The 17768-nt window shown below is 45.1% G+C and overlaps 1 protein-coding gene across 1 annotated transcript in view; it reads right to left on the minus strand.

The window, feature by feature from the left end:
• The window catches only part of MCF2L2 (MCF.2 cell line derived transforming sequence-like 2), a 146509-nt gene that overhangs the window by 118780 nt on the left and 9961 nt on the right, over positions 1 to 17768 (minus strand). The window contains exons 6-8 of the mRNA XM_005859496.2: positions 11375 to 11566; positions 8281 to 8472; positions 1635 to 1812 (exon numbers count right to left, since the gene is read on the minus strand). Coding sequence (XP_005859558.2) covers positions 1635 to 1812; positions 8281 to 8472; positions 11375 to 11566 — 562 coding nt within the window. The remainder of the gene's footprint in view (positions 1 to 1634; positions 1813 to 8280; positions 8473 to 11374; positions 11567 to 17768) is intronic.

Here is a 17768-nt window from a genome sequence, read left to right on the forward strand (position 1 = left end):
GTGGTCGGCAAACTGCGGCTCTCGAGCCACATGCGGCTCTTTGGCCCCTTGAGTGTGGCTCTTCCTAAGCCTTAGGAGTACCCTAATTAAGTTAATAACAATGTACCTACCTATATAGTTTAAGTTTAAAAAATTTGGCTCTCAAAAGAAATTTCAATCGTACTGTTGATATTTGGCTCTGTTGACTAATGAGTTTGCCGACCACTGACCTAGCCAATGTGGCTCAGTGGTTGAATGTCGACCTATGAACCAGGAGGTCATGGTTGATTCCAGGTCAGGGCACATGCCCTGCTTGTGGGCTCCATCCCCAGTAGGGGGCGTGCAGGAGGCAGCCAATCAGTGATTCTCTTCATTGATGTTTCTATCTTTCTCTCCCTCTCCCTTCCTCTCTGAAATCAATAAAAACATATATATATTTTTAAAAAGCTGTTATACAGTTACACAATGGAATACTATGTGGCTATATAGAATAAGGAACTCTTACATTTTGTGGCAGCATGAATGAACCTGGAGATTATTATGCTAAGTTAAATAAACCAGTCAGAGAAAGATAAATGCCATATGATCTCATTTACATGTGGAATCTAATGAACAAAATAAACCAAGAACAAAATAGAAACAGAGGCATGGTTACATGGAACAGACTGACAACTGTCAGAGGTGAATAGGGTTGAGGGATTGGATGAAAGAAAGTGAAGGGGTTAACCATAGACACAGACAACAGTGTGGTGATAGCCAGAGGCTAGGTGGAGGTGGGCAAAGTTGGGGGGAATTGGGAGGGAAAGAGACTTTGCTTGCGGCAATAGGCACACGATGCAATGTGCAAATGATGTTTTATTGAATTGTACACTTGGGACCTGTATGGTTTTGCGAACCCCAATATATTAAATTATTAAATTTAAAAAAAAACTTATGTGGCATTATAATAAGGACTTATCTATTTCTTCAATCTTTTCAAAGAACCAACTTTACCACCAAGAACAAAATAGAAACAGAGGCATGGTTACATGGAACAGACTGACAACTGTCAGAGGTGAATAGGGTTGAGGGATTGGATGAAAGAAAGTGAAGGGGTTAACCATAGACACAGACAACAGTGTGGTGATAGCCAGAGGCTAGGTGGAGGTGGGCAAAGTTGGGGGGAATTGGGAGGGAAAGAGACTTTGCTTGCGGCAATAGGCACACGATGCAATGTGCAAATGATGTTTTATTGAATTGTACACTTGGGACCTGTATGGTTTTGCGAACCCCAATATATTAAATTAAAAAAAAACAAACTTATGTGGCGTTATAATAAGGACTTAACTATTTCTTCAATCTTTTCAAAGAACCAACTTTACCACTCCATTGCTAATAGGATCTGGTGGGACTTTTAAAGGTCCTTATGAAGTCTCTTTTATGCAGATGTTACTTGCGCATTTTTATTATTCCTCTGCTAGACTATGAGCTTCTCCTTGCATCTAGGCCCTTAGTTTTATCAAACTTTATAAGTTCCTCAATGCCTGTAGTATTTTATATCTGTGGTTTATTTTAAATACTATCTGTCAAATCAACAACCACTGTTCATCTTAAATAACCACAATGTCTACCCTCATGAAACAATGCCACAAAGCTTCCTTCCCCAAACAACCTACCCATGGCGGAAGGCTGGCTGGTTTTTGGTGACACCCATTTTGGGGAGGACTCAGGATGGGGGGCCACAGGTTGCACTGGACGAGTCTGTCTGGCTGCCAGTTTCATCAGACTCACTTGCCTCTTGTGAAAAATTTCCTGTACGTCTCCCAGCTTCTGTAGGACTTTCTGGGTGTTGGCCTGCAGGAACAAAAGCAAATCATGAGATTGCTCTGCACTGAGCCTGAGGACATGACTCATTTCCTTTCACCCATCTCCCCCTTTCCCCACGCCCAACCTCCCTCATAGGCAAGTCATCCATGTCTCACCTTGCACCAGAATGTGCTTCTAGGAGTCTGAATCTCCCATGGATTGGCAACGACTGTGTTTCACTACTGCATCTCCAGAGCAGAGTAGTACTCGCTAAATATATGGTGAGTGGATAAATGTTCACTCAGCCCTGTCCATTAATGTAGAAAAGGGTGCCATAGGCCATGGATGAAGGGCATTAGGACAACTTACAGAACAGGGGAATTTAAAAATAAAGAATATACCCTGAATAAAGTCCTTGATGGATGAAAGAGTTTAAGTGTTCTGGGGGAAAGAATTGGGTAAGTTCTGAAACAGGATCAAGAAAACCACAAGCATCTGTAATTAAAAAACACACACAACAGCCCAGCTGTTATGGCTCAGTGGTTGAGCATCAACCTATGAATCAGGAAGTCACAGCTCGATTCCCAGTCGGGGCACATGCCCGGGTTGTGCACTACATCCCCAGTAGGGGAAGTGCAGGAGGTAGCCGATCGATGTTTCTCTCTCATCATTGATGTTTCTATTGCTCTCCCTCTCTCTTCCTCTCTGAAATCAATAAAGAATCCTATATAATAAAAGGCTAATATGCAAATTGACCAAACGGCAGAACAACCAGTTGCTATGACGCACACTGACCACCAGGGGGAAGATTCTCAAGGCAGGAGCTGCCCCCTGGTGGTCAGTGTGCTACCATAGGGGGAGTGTCACTCAGCCAGAAGCCCTGAGCCTGGCTCACAACTGGCGAGCACAGTGGCAGTGGTGGGAGCCTCTCCCACCTCTGTGGCAGCACTAAGGATGTACGACTGCCAGCTTAGGCCCCAGTCGGACATCCCTCAAGGGCTCCTGGACTGCGGCGAGAGGGCGGCCGGGCTGAGGAACCCCCCACCCCCCGCAAAGTGCATGAATTTCGTGCACTGGGCCTCTAGTATATATATTTTAAAAACCCACACAACACATTTAAGTGTTATTCAGTGTGACTCCTTCTCTCTATATAAGTAGGAAAAAAAGAAACTGAAGAAATACCAGGGGAGAGATGAAACTCACAGACATTTCCAAAACTGACTACATGCTCTAAAGCAGGGACTCAGGAAATAAGAAACAAGACCCAAATGTCTTTGAGTTTCACCAAGGCCTGAATTCAGCTGAATGTTTCTTTTGGCCTCACTTGAAGCATGACATCCCTCTAGCTCTGGTGGATCAAGGAAAGTGGGTACCTTTTCTTTGTCCTGCTGACTCTGACATCTGTCTCGTGGATGATTTTAACCATCAAAAAAGGGACCCAGAATTAGAAGAGTTATGCAGGGTGCTTTGAGGATGCCTAATTCTGAAAGTACAAGCTCAGCACACACACACGGAGGTTGCCACATTTTGCAACTATACAAGTAAATTTGTCTTTTTTTTATGCTGGGCCATCTTCTGAGGGAAGGAGCCAGTATCTTGGAGGCAGGACAGGAGTGTCAGTTATAGAAAAACTGTTCCGCCCTGTCAACGCTGACCTCTGCATCAAGAGCTGGGGCTCATCTCACTCTTTGGTGGGCCCGAGTGCAGACCTGCACTGTCTATCTAGTAACCACTAGCCTATGAGGCTCTTCAGCACCTGAAATGTGTCTGGTGTGAACTGAGCTGTGGGAAATACACACTGGATTTTGAAGACTTCTTATGCAAAAAGAATATAAAATATCTCACTCATTTTTTTTTATCAATTGTATGTTGAAAGGATGTTTCAGATATAGGTTAAATAAAACATTATTAAATTTGATTTCACTTGTTTCTTTTCACTTCTTAAAATGTGACTACTAGAAAATCTCATTAGCTCACATATGTGACTTGCACTATATTTCTTTTTTTAAATATTTTTTTATTGATTTTTAGAGACAGAGGAAGGGAGAGAAATAGAAACTTTGATGAGAAAGAAACATCATTGATTGGCTGCTTCCTGAACGCCCCCTACTGGGGATCGAGCCCAGAACCTGGCATGTGCCCTAATGGGGAATTGAACCTCTTGGTTCCTGGGCTGATGCTCAACCACTGAGCTACACCAGCCAGGCTGCACTATATATCTATTGGACAGGTTGGTTAGACTAGGGTTTGGCAAACTTTTCGGTAAAGGTCCAAACAGTAAAACTCTTCAGGCTTTGCAGGCCATCTGGTCCCTGAGGTAACTCCTGTACTTGGCTGTTGCTGCATAAAAGCAGTCATAGAACATAGAGAATACAGAAACGAATGAGTGTGGCTGTGTTCTGATCGAACTTGACATACAAAAGTAGATGGCAAGCCCCTCTGGCCCACAGGCTATACTTTGCTGACCCCTGGACTTGATTAAGCTCAGGGTCTGTGATTAAATAGTCTCTTCAGAGAATGTGCCCCTGGCCTCAGGAAGCACGGCTGAACAACGCACCGGAGGTTCTGAGAACACAGCTATGAGTCCAAGTCCCAAAAGAAGCCAAATTCCCTTACGTCAGGGTGATGGCAATGTCAGTTTGATGGTGAGCAGCCACTACTACCTGCCCTGGTGGCCCAGTGATGAGTTTGAGGAAACCGAGACTTGGGTGTTAACTGCTGCAGAAAGAGAACATCTGACTGGATGGATGGCTGTCAAATTGATGATGTGCGCTGTGCATCCCTGGTGTGAGGTCAGTGCCACGTGCTAGACCCCAACGACTCACCGTTGGACCGGACAGGACTCGAATCATCTTTGCTCTTTTGGATCTATCCCTTAAGACCCCAGAGTGAACCCTGCAAATGGTTCACTGAATTAAACTGAGGCATTCAGAAGAGACCCTAAATTCCTAAGCTCAAACCAGGGGGAGGTTGGTACAAGATTAACAACTGCATTCCCCCTTTTCTCCTATTTTTACTTGCAAGTCCACTCTCCATACCACAATCTGAATTATCTTTTTCCTTTTTTTTTCAGAATTATCTTTCTGAAAGCTAAATCTGATCATGTAATTCACCTGTTCAAAAGCCCTGCAATGACACCTCATGCCTCATCCTGCAGCACCAGGCTCTTCATACTTGATCCTGACCACTGCCTCCCTTGTGTTACCTTTGTCCCTCCATTTTATATGCTCTTGGACCTAGGAGCATTGCTGGGGAAATGTTTGTCTTCCACTCCACTGTCAGCACCGTGACTGCGGGCTCTGTACTGGACTGTATTCTCAGAATAAAGCACAAACTGGGCACCCAAGAAACATTTGAAGAACTGAATTTTGCAATTTTCTACTGAGATTATGTCATTCTTTACACGGGGCGCTGAGAGCGAATGAGGGAGAAAAATCAAAACAGCGGCACTAAGGGGGCAGCTCAATCGCCATGTACTAGGGAAATGCCTCGAGGAGCCTCAGACAGAGACAGGTGGCTGCTACAAGAACAACAGTGTAATGGCTGATGTTGTGTTGATAATCGTTATGTCTGAAATGTAACGGATTCAACCTTTTAGACTTAGAGTACCAGCTTTTTAGAAACAAATTTTATTTTTTAGAATAGTTTCAGATTTACAGAAAAATTGCAAAATAGTATAAAGAGTTCCCATATACTCCACGGTCACTTTCCACTATTATTAACAGCTTACATTACTATGGTACATTTGTTATAATTAATCAATCAATACTGATACATTATTCTGATTTTTTAAAAAATTATTAAATAAAGTACATACTTTATTAAATAAAGTACAAAATTATTAAATAAGGTACATTACTATTAAATAAAGTACATACTTTATTTAGGTTTCCTTACTGTTTACCTAATGTGCCTTTTTCTCCCCCAGGGTCCCATCAAGATACCATATTACATTTAGTTGTCATGACTTCCGCTCCTCTTGGCTGTGACCAGTTCTCAGCCTTTCCTGGTTTTTGATGACCTTGACGCTTTGAGGAGTATTGGTCAGGTATTTTGTAGACTGTCCCTCGGTTGATATTTCTCTGATGTTTTTCTCATGATTAAACTGAAGTTATGTTTTTTTGGGGGGAGAAGACCATAGACGTGCCATTTTTATCACATCACATCATACCATGTGCATGACTTAATACTGTTGATGTTGACCTTGATCACCTGGCTGGGGTAGTATATTAGTTTTCTCCGCTGTGAAGTCATTCTTCCATCTCTCCCTTCCCATACTGTACCCTTTGGAAGAAAGTCACTATGTGTAGCCCCCACTTAAGGAGGGGAAGTCTTGCTCCACCTCCACGAGGGCTAAGTATCTACATAAATAATGTGGAATTCTTCTGCATGTGAGATTAGTTTCCTCTCCCCTCTCTATTTATGTATGTATTCCACCACTTATTTATATCAGCATGGAGTCATGGAGATCTATTTTATGCTTTGGGTTGTAATCCAATACTACTCTATTAATTCTGTTGCTCAGATGGTTCCAGCTTTGGCCATGGGGAGCTCTTTCGATTGCCTCCTATGTCCCATCACTGTGGTTTGTTTTGCTTTTTAGCAATTCCTGACTTTTTGACATTCTACCTGGTAAGATGTTCCCAAGATCACCTTGTATATTTCCTGCCCCAGTCCTAGAATCAGTCATATCTCCAAGGAGCCTGGGTCTCTTTTCTTGGAGAATAGTATTAGAAACCAAGCTCTGGGTGCTCGGTGTGCTCATTGATATTGGTGTCTCATTGTTCCTAGGCCCTCTCTGCTACCCGAGTAAAGAGAACCATGTGTCTACACCAACCTGTGTATATACATGTATCTTGGAATATTTTTATATGTGTAAAGTACCAGTTTTGACAACAAAGTCATTACCCCTCAGTGGATAAAACATTCTCTGACACATAGTATATTTAATCTTATAACCTAGAATTTTACTTCAAACTAAAAGAATAGATAGGCTTTGGGGATATTTTGGTTGTTTCATTCTTCTTAAAAATTATATATTTTTATTGATTTCAGAGAGGAAGGGAGAGGGAGAGAGAGATAGAAACATCAATGATGAGAAAAAAATCATTGATTGGCTGCCTCCTGCAGATCCCCCACTGAGGATCCAGCATGCGACCCAGGCATATGCCCTTGACCAGAATCGAACCCAGGACCCTTCAGTCCGCAGGCCAATTCTCTATCCACTAGCCAAACTGGCTACAGCTGTTTTATTTTATTTTTTTTATAAAAAATTTATTTTAGAGAGAGAGGAATGGAGAGGGAGAGAGAGAAAAACATTGATCAGTTGCCTCCCAAATGCACCCTGACCAGGGATAGAACCCACAATCTGGGTATGCGTCCTAACTGGGAATCGAACCTGTGACCTTTCAGTGTAGTGGTATATATTTCTCCACCAGTGTCTAGTATTCCTTTGCCCAAGGCCACAGCCTTTACTAGCTGCCTCTCTTACAGTCACAGCTGCATCACTTCCAAGGACCCCTTTGCCTTTTAGGATTAGGAGTGGTAACTGCTCCCTGTTTCTTGCTAGCCCCAAGAGGCTTCACCATCCCTGTTGAATTGTCTGCATTTTTGTAAAAACTGCCTATATCAAACTCCCTAAAAGTAGGTGAATCAGATTCTCAAAAGGGTCCATGACTTAAAAGAGGTGATGAAGCCTTTCGAGCAGAGGTACGTGCAAAATGATGTGGGTATCCGAGGAAGGCGTGCTATTCATAACTCGCTGGCTTCACAGAAGAGTGCTCCTCTCAAATGCAAATCAGATCAAGTTATTCCCCTGCTTAAATTCTGTAGTGGCTTCCCGCTGCTCTTAGAAGAAAGGCCAAACTCCTTAAAACGGCCCACAGAGCCCCACCTCGTCTTTCCCTCTCTAATCTTACCCCAAACATTCTTTGTCTGCTCTCTGTACTCCAGCCACCCTGACCCTTGAGTTCTGCAGTTGCGCCAGGCTCCCTCCAGCCCTGCAGCCTCTGCACATGCTATTCCTTCAGACTGAAAAGGACCCCCATCTTCTCTACTCATTCTCTAGGACTTGCTCCAAGTGACCCCCAGGCCAGGTCAAGTTCCGCTGTCACATACCCAATAGGACCCTGAATCCCAACTCCAGAGCACTCATTTCAGCTTGGAACACATTTTTGTGTTTTGTGTTTGACATTTATTAATGTCAGCCTCTCCCACTACACTGTAAATTCCATGCGGGATGGAACCGTGTCTATTTCTGTTTACTGTTGGTTCTTGGCACAGTGCACGATACATGAGAGATGCTCGTGAAGATTTGTAGAGAAATGAATGACTGAGTCAGACTGTGAAAGGTCAGTCTGCCAAGAAGCAGTTTGCCAGGAGTCTAAGAGGCCCCCTGAGGGCTCAAGGACTGGTTAGCCTGCTCAGTATATCCTGCCTGGACTTTCTTCAGCAACAGGCAAAGGCCCCCAATGCCTCCTTCCCAACCACAGGATGAAAATAACCCACTAACATTACCTTTACATCAGGGGTGAGAATCAACTCAAACTGGTTGTAAATCTCCTTGGGGCTGGGCAGCTGCTGCTCCGTCGCTGTGTCCAGGAATGCCTCGATGTCGGTCAAGGCAACGTCAACACCCTCTCGAGACTGGCACTTGTCTACAGCTTGGGAAGCCAAGAGGTAGATTCCCGCCTCACACCACCGGCTGACCTTTTGAAAAGAAACACAGTGCCCTGTGCAGTTAGCCTGACCACAGCTCAGCCACCTCAGTCCCTTGGGAGGTCTGCGCTCCTCTGGCTCTACCAGGATTCCGAGACACTGGGAACTTGTCCTGGGACAGCATGAAGTCGAGAGGTCTAACCCCTGTAAATACAACTGTGAGGTGGACAAACCCAAACCAATTTTACATCTGTCCACTTCTCAGGGAAGTCACCCAACCAGTAAAATGCATCGTGTAAACATTCTGCCCTTTTCTACTGACAGCAATTACTATCCCTCCAGGAGGAGAAAGGCAAGGACTTCTAAGTTTGGTCTCACTATAGAGAAATGTAACCAATGACTTCTCGGGTTGACCTTCTAGGCCACTTGTCTTACCTCCTAACTGGTTACAAGAGCACAGGGTAACTAATGAGGCACCAGACCTGGCCCCTACATGCTTTGCTTGCAGGAGGGACTGTCTTTTTAACAAAAACACTTTCCTCTGTCCGCATTTGCACGTATTGTCATTTGTCTTTCCCAGGGAAGCATCCAAGAATGAAAAGTTCTGTAACTCGAGAACAGCAGTACTCACACTTTCCAGAATGCTGGGATGAAACCAGGTAGGTGATAAATTCTAACAGTTCAACTTTTTACAGATGTACACAGAAAGACAAGGGCCCTGGTGATGCCTGAATATTTACATGAGCTGCCAGAGCAAGTACACCTGCATTTCCATTCCAGGTGACCTGAAGGGCTACGTCAAGTAACTATACAAGGGAAAAGCACTCCAAAGGAGTTATCACTAAGTGGGAAATTACAGGCAACTTAAATCTGTCTTTTATTTTCCCCCTATTTATCTACATTGAATGTGTGCTACTTTTAGAATAACAACAACAAAACAAAAACCACACAGACCAATAAAGGTATTTAAAGGTTAATAATTATCACTTATTATTATTAAGTGATAAGGGAAGTAGGATGTGTAGGCATCCACCAGTAACTTCTTCCCTCCTCTTTCCTACATTTTTGGATTTTCAAAGTAGTAGGAAATCACGCTTTAATATATACTGTGAAAACTTTGTCTTGAAACATCATGCCTAGATCTGCAGAAAACATTAGGCTGGGGTCTTCCGCAGTCACAGCAACTACTTGCTTTCCCAGACACACACACACACACACACACACACACACACACACACACACACACACACTCAGCTCAGCATTAGGCTGTTATCTCTGGAGCAGATATGGACTGAGGGAAACAGTAGTTGATCCTGCAGAGAGCTCAGCCCACAGAGCAGGCTGCGCACCAGGTCCTTCTGAGCCACTTGCTTCTGGAACAGCTGGACTTCACTGACATTAAAATCTCTTTAGCAATGAGATGATGTAAACAGCCTGGGCGGGTGCCCCACCCAACGCAGAGAAAGAGCTATAGGAATGGAGCTCCCCCACTCCTGGCCATAAGCCACGTGCTGCCTGGGAACAGCTGACAGGGAAGGCTCCAAAAGTCACTGCCCCTGCTGACTGGGCACTTGTCCAAGAGATCACTGCCAAAGGGCACCAGAGGCTGCACTCCCTCCCTGTGAGCCCTCTGCTCACACAGCATTGCTGTCTAGTCTCTGGAGCCTGGGGTTTGAATTTGGCAGTCCTGACTTCAAATCTGCAATCCCCTCTCTCCTCCATGTGCGGTCTCAGGCCGTCACTTATCCCAGGGTTTCTCAGTGTGTCCCTGTACCACCTGCACCACAATCACCTGGGCCCTTGCTGAAAACACGGATTCTACGGCATCGCCCAGACTTACTGAACCTCAGTCTCCGGGGTGGCAAACCAGGGAATCTGCAATACAGCAAACTCACCTGGCAATTCTCATGCACTAAGTGTTGCAACTCTTGGACTTAACCACATTCAATATCAGTTTCTGTCTCTGAAAATTGAGGCCATTAATACCTTCCTCATAACTTGTCTTTCCTGTAACCACAGCTCACTGTCTGCTCTGACCTCGTCTGTTCAGCAACCACATCTCCCTCTCTCTGCATGGCTTGCTTTGTTCTAACCACATGTGCCATATTTTCCTGTTTTCAATGCTCACATGTTATCTATTTAATCTGAGGATTAAATAGATGACATAATTATGCTCCCACTGGGAACATAGTAGGTCCTCTATAAATGGTAGGAGTGTATAAATGGTCAGTGCTCACATGTTATCTAGGTCCTCTATAAATGGTAGGAGTGTATAAATGGTCATTATAACTTAAGCTTTTCCCAAAGGATTCACAATCCGATGTCTTCAGATGAGAAGAAGCACTCTGCAAATATAGGGCTTGGTCTCTGTATGCTTGAGGGGGAATCAAAAAAATGTCCCACAGGGCCAAGCCAGAACACACTTTTTTTTTTTAATCCTCACTTGAGGATATTTTTCCATTGATTTTTAGAGAGAGTGGAAGAGAGAGGTAAAAACAGAGAGAAACATTGATGTGAGAGAAATATCCATTGGTTGCCTTCTGCATGTGCCCCAACCAGGGCCCGGGGTGGGGAGGAGCCTGCAACCGAGATACATGCCCTTGACCGAGGTACATGCCCTTGACTGGAATAGAACCTGGGACCCTTTGGTCCACAGGTCGACACTCTATCCACTGAGCCAAACCGGCTTAGGGCCAGAGCACACTCTTTAATTCTGGGTCCACACCCAGGAAAACAGACTCAATTCATTCTAATGGGTGGGTTGACTGAGGCACTTTTGACCTTCAATACCCCTGTGACCTAGAACCTGCAGCTTGTAATGCCTCTTGAGCTCTGTTCCCCATGAAGTTCTTTATCTTCTCAGCAACCATGTGGGGCAGGGAGGTCAAGTCTGACTAAGACTGCTTTACAGAAAATTTTGCAGACATCACGGTCACAGCTTTGTTTTGCTCACCTTGTCCAGCTGTCTATGTAATTCCAAAGACTTTTCTAAAATGTCATGTTTTTTCTTGTTTTCATTGAAGAAGTCATCGCAGAGGTGCCTGAGCTCCACACACTTGGGCCTGATGGAGTCCGCTGCGTAGTGGTGGCTTTGGATGAGCTGGTCCCCGATTGTTGCAAGCAGCTGGGCCTTTTCCAAGGACTCCTGCAAAGTGAACATGCACAGCAAAGCATCACAGCCAAGTCATGGTGAAGCTGGTATTTGCTTGACACTGTGTGCTCCAATCCTAGAGGGAGGCTAAGGAGATGCTGGCTCGGGGTTTAGGCTGAAAGTCTGGGGCTGGGGAATCTGGGCAGGCTCTTCCTTTCCCAAGAAGTCTGGCCTAATCCAGGGCCACTGTCACTCTGAAGAAAAACTAGTCATTTCACTCAAGTATTTGTTGAGTTCTGGGATGGGCACTGAGGACATAGTGTTAACAAGCCAGAAACTTTCAGCCTAATGGAGAACTCACATATTAAATAAATTACACAAATAATTAAATGATTACAATGTGATAACTTCTAGGGCAGAGGTGTTATACTGCACAGAATAGGAGACTCTGAATCCCACTAAATGGAAAAGAAAAAAGGACAGGCCTGTGGCCCTGAGGAGAGCTGGGAGTGAGCTGAAGTTAAGAAAAGGTAAAGATCTGGTTTGGACAACTCTATGGGGGAGTCATGCGACTTAAGAAATATGTTCCTATAAACCCTTTCCTGGAACCACAGCTCACTGTCTGCTCTGACCTCGTCTGTTCAGCAACCACATCTCCCTCTCTCTGCATGGCTTGCTTTGTTCTAACCACATGTGCCATATTTTCCTGTTTTCAATCCTCACATGTTATTGAGGCTTACCATGTGCCAAGCATCATCCAGGTACTGAGGGTTCAGTGGGAAACAAAGCGGGAAAAACCCCTGCCCTTATGAAGCTTACATGCTAATAGGAGACACAAGCAATAAACAAATATCTTAGATAGTGATGAGCGCCATGAAGAAAAATCAAACAGGGAGGGGAGGACAAGGAGTGTGGGTGGAGCAGTTGCTATTTTAAGTAGGATGGTGGGCGAAGGGCCCCCTGAGCAGGTGCTCTCTAGGAAAGAATACTATCCTAGGAAAGGCCTGCTTGCAAGGTTGGCCTTGGGTGGCATCTAGGAACATCAGGAGGGGTCCTATCGTCCCCATGGAGAATGGCTCACCATACCTAAACTGGACGAACAATATGCTTTACGCTGGACCCCTGCTGTCTTTCTGGAAGTCTGGATTCTGGTATATGCCAGGCAGAGGCTGCCTATGTGACCAGCTACCAATAAAAACTCTGAGCACTGAGCTTCCCTGGTTGACAACACTTTACAGTGTGATCCCAATGCACCGCAGGGAGCGTTAAGTGCATCCCATGGGACACCACAGGAAGAAGACTCTTGGAAGCTTGCACCTGATAGCCTCCAGAGTTCACCCCCTGCACCTTTCCTTTGCTGCTTTTGCTTGGTATCCTTTCACTGTAATAAATTACAACCATGAGTATGCTGAATGCCATGAGTCCTCCTAGCAACTCTTCAAATCTGGGTGTGGTCCTGGGAACCCTTGACACAGGAGCCAAGACCTGAAGTGAGGGACAAGCCATGCAGTACTTGGCCTAGAGGTTGAGCATGTTTGACGTGTTCCGGTAGCAGGAGGAGGCCACTGTGGCTGGAACAGAGGAGTGAGCAGGAAAGGCGTAGGAGGTGCAATAGTGAGGAAAGAGAGGGACTGGATTGGGGAGGGCCTTGCTGCCACTGTCAGCACTTTGGCTTTTACTCATTGTGACATGGAAGCACTGGAGTTTCGAGGAGAGGGTCTCAAAGCAGGGACCCCAGTGAGGGGCTACTGTAGTCATCAAGGTAAAGGATGTGGCTTCAACAAGGCTGGCAGCCAAACCAGCTCCTTCCTCAGTGCCATCCCCAGGATCTCCTCCCAGGGTCACTCCCGTCTAAGCTCTCAGTTTACCTCCTGGCCGGCCTTTCTCTAGCTGCTGTTTCTAAAGCCACTCCCTGCAACCCACCCACCCAGGCCCCCTCCCTCACTTTGTTTTCATTTTCTAACTACACTTTCCTCCATCTGAACATATCTCTGTTTACTTCAATGTACAATTTCTCCCTCCTTTACTCACTCCCACCAATATGTAAGCTCCATAAATATTTGATCAATATAATAATGCATGAATGAATTAATGAATGGGCCAATGCACTAGATGATGCAGTCATCTGCTTGGCTGGATTTGTGTGAAACAACACAGACCTGTGAGTCACCGCAGATGACTGCCACATTCCCAGAGGTCTCAGGGAGCAGAGAGATCATATGCACCCTTGCTGACACAGTGAGCATCCAGTATACCTTTTGCCCTGGCTTAACTTTTTACAGTAACACAAGGAGTTTTGATGACTCCCAGCGATGACAACTGGCCTCTCTCTTAACTTACAATGGTTCATAGTTTTAACAATCTCAAAATCCCTCAACCCTACCTAGCCAGTCATTCACCAAGCCTTACAGAGCCCACATCCTTCTTAATAACTTTTGAATTCTGAGACCTTCTCGACCAACTCCTTGTCACTGTCTGTTCAGGCCTTCATGCTTTCTGCCTAGACAGCTGGCTTCTTTGTTCTCCTTCAAACCATGCTCCACACTGCTGATGAAGCAGCAATTCCAATTTTATCATGTCTACATCCCTCCCAAGCTTCAAGTCCTTTCTTGCTCCCTATGGAGGACTTCAGGAGAAAATTCAAACTCCTGAGCAATGCATACAAAGCCTTTCATTATCAGGCTCAAACCTGTGTCTCCTCATCCTCCACTTCCCTCACCTGTTGCCCCACTAACGGCCCATTTGTAGTTCCCCAAATATTCAGGCAGCTCAGACCTCCATGCCTTCTCTCCATGCTCCTCTGCCTAGAAAGCCTCGTCCTTCCCTCATCACCCCTGCCCCCACTCCTCTGCCTCTCCCCTCCCACGGCACCCACACTCCTCTGGAGCTAAATCTAAAATACCCTTTAGAGTTCATCTTCTCCAGGATATGTTCTCTAACTCCACCATTTTATTCTGATGCCCCTCCTCGGTGCCGTTCTTGATCTGAGCACACACTTCACTGTTTTATGATCACTTATCTATTGCCCACCATGCCACAGACCCTGGCAGGCACATACCAGCTGTTATTCAACTTAAAACAGTACAAAGCACAAATTAGGTACTTACTAGTAAATATAAATAATTGTTGTGCAAAACACAAAGGAGCCATGGCATACAAATCAAGCAGTGGCTATTTAAAAGAACTCGGGGTAAACACCCAGTGCGATAGTTCTGAACAACAAAGGCCCGGATGCACTGGTTGCCATTCCTGAGGGGAGGTTGGAATGGAGATTCCTCAGGCAGGATTTTGAATTGTGTTGCTGACTGCTGTGCCCTCAGAACTTAGAACAGTGCTTAGCATGGCAGGATATCAGTAAACACTTGCAGAACAAATGAAGAATTGTGGGGAAGCATGGGATTTGGTTGGAAAGTTTGTAAGAAGGAAAATTCCGAAAAAAGGAGTGGGCTGAAGGCGGCCCGCCCTGTTTATCGGAATTCTGACTTAGGGGAGTTTGGCCGAAGGTAGCACCCCTAATTGTTCCTTGACCTTTCCAAACAAGTATGTGCGTGTGCAGACCCTTGGGTGTTTACCGGAATCTTTATCCTTAATCTTTAGGTGTCCTTGCTTAAAGGACACTGCAAACATATGCGCCCCGCCCCCCCCCCAAGATTACTTACCCTACTGATTGTATCTAAAAGATAAACTTTATTTCAAACTGCTGTTACAATAAAAGCCTGAAGAGGCAGGCAATCGAGGCTGTCTGGTTCCTTTAGACAGGCAGTCCCTTAGCCCTCTCTTTCACAGCAATCCTGTGTCAGAGTAATCATTCATCCGTCACTCGGCGTCTGCTGGTCAGCCCCAGCAAAGAATGAATGAGACACTCTTACTGGAACTGCTCAGCCACTGCACGATGAACCTGGGAGACATCCTGTTGCACAGGATGGACTCCACCACTTCTGTGATGTCAATGACAACAGCTAACATTCAATGAGGCCTAACTACCTGCCAGGCCCTAATCTGAATGCTTAAACTATTTCTTTCACTCGTCACAACAAACCCTTTAATATGGGTGTTTTACAAGAGAGGAGTGGAGGCACAATGGCCAGCGTGGCCCAGGGAGGAGGAGCCTGGCTGCAGAATCTGGCTCTGACCACCACACACAGGAAAATGGCCACACGGGTGCTGCCTAAGCTCAGAGACCTCATGGAGCTGATTAAACCTGTCTGACTTTAGTCAGTATAGAAGCATGAAAACTTGCCAAGGAAATCTCTGTTGACTTTTTTAAAAAAAACAAAAAATGTTTAGCTGCCTAATTTAAGAATGGCCCCAGTTTTCTGAGAATGGGGAACTGCATCACAGGCTATTTCACAAGAGCCCTGTGGCGATCACAGCGTGCCCTTCACTTGGTGTGTGGCATCTCACCCTCCAGCACTATTCTTAAAACATGTGAGATTGAGGAAAGCTGTGAGGATGGCTGGAAGATCACTGTACTGAAATGAATGGATAACAATAATAGCTTCTGAGTTCTGACCACCTACTATGTACCAGGTACTCATTAAGTCCTCACTACGCCCCTAACTCATTGTGTCTTTACAGGGACTCTGTGAGGTGGGAATCAGTATTGTCCATTTTTTCAAATGAGGGGATATGTTCAGAGAGGCTAAGAAATTTGACTAGGGTCCTAGGGTCGCATTGCTGGTAGTTGTTAGAGCTGAGTTTTTAAAATCTGGTTCGGTCTGGCTCCACAGCCTGTGTTACCACTTTCCAGCCCAGTTGGCCTCCCAAAATGTTATGAATAATGGCTGTTACAACCATGACTATCAAATCCTCCAAAGTACTTACAAAGAATTTTACTGTCAAACCTCCAAACCACAGCTTATTTTTTAGTCTATACAGCTCCTGCTCATGTTAAATAGGCAATAAAACCAAAGTAAAAAAGAAATAATGAGAAAGAAATTGCTGAAATCTGGCGCTCTGCTCACAAGCCTTTCAGATGCTGAAAATTCCAGAAGGCCAGCTAGTCAGATTGCAATGTGTAATTCAAAAATCTTTACTGTAACTACAGTTTATTTTTCTCCCCCAAGGACTCTACTGCTACAATGGATGGAAGATGAGTGTGTCTACTGTGGAAGAAAATGGTGAGAAACAGTGATGCTGCCTTATCAGGGAGCCCAGGATGGACCCACAGATAATGGCACAGGATGAAATGTATGTATGGGGAAGTGGGTCAGGTGAAACGGGAAAGGTGAAACATTAATGGTTATTGAAACTGAGCAATAGATACATGGGAGTTCATTGTTCTAGTCAATCTACTTTTGCATGTGTTTGAAAATTTACACACACACACACACACACACACACACACACACACAGTCATGCTAGAATATGTCCCTGAGAGGTTAACAAGCTGGATTACATGCCTTCTGGGACACGGTAGTGTAACTGCTGGCCCCTGGCCTTGGGGGGAGAGGTCAAGGCTGAAATTGGGTTGGTTCTCCCTGCCCTGTCCTGGTCTGTTCCTGGCTAGTTAATCGCCCAAGGCCCCAGCATGCCTCCCAGCCAAAAACTCTGCAGCAAATTCTGCTTTTAGGAGTAGGAGATGGGGCTGGGACCATTGTTTCTCAGAATAAAAAAGGAGCGCTCTAAGAACTGCTACGCCCTCAAACTGGAACAAGATAAAGGAACAGACTCAATTATCATGCAACAGGAATGCAGCAGTGAGCTGGCTCTGAGGTTCCCCATGGGGATGATATCACTGCACAGAATAAGGAAGTTAGTAACAAACCAGAAACAACCAGTGTGTGGCTATGCCAGGAGGGACGTCGACTCCTGAGTACTGAGTGAAGGGCAAACCCTAAACAAATTTCGACAGATTCCAGCCAGGTATCACCTTGTTCCTTAACACTTGACAGAACAAATGGAAAGATTAGCCAAGCCCTTCTCATCTGAAGAAACAATGCCTCCTAGAAAACTGGCACCTGGTTATGAGGAGATAGCTTTACTCAGTTCACCCAAACGCAGGGGAATAGATCTACTGCATCCTTTAGAAAATAAATACAAGACAGGGTAAGCAAGGCACAGATGGGTAAAACCAACCTGCCTGGGCTTGCCTGCAGTGGGTTAGTTCAGCTGGTTCCAGAACTCTGTCCAGGAAAGATGTGTCATGGGTTCACAGCGTATTGCTATGTCCCGTGACCACAGATTGTACTCCTAGCTCCAGTCAGTGATCTTTAAAGTATGTACCAAGGATCACAAGTCCAAGGAGGTGGGCAGA

The sequence above is a fragment of the Myotis brandtii genome, unplaced genomic scaffold, assembly GCF_000412655.1.
Source record: "Myotis brandtii unplaced genomic scaffold, ASM41265v1 scaffold127, whole genome shotgun sequence".
In the NCBI taxonomy this organism is placed as follows: Eukaryota; Metazoa; Chordata; class Mammalia; order Chiroptera; family Vespertilionidae; genus Myotis; species Myotis brandtii.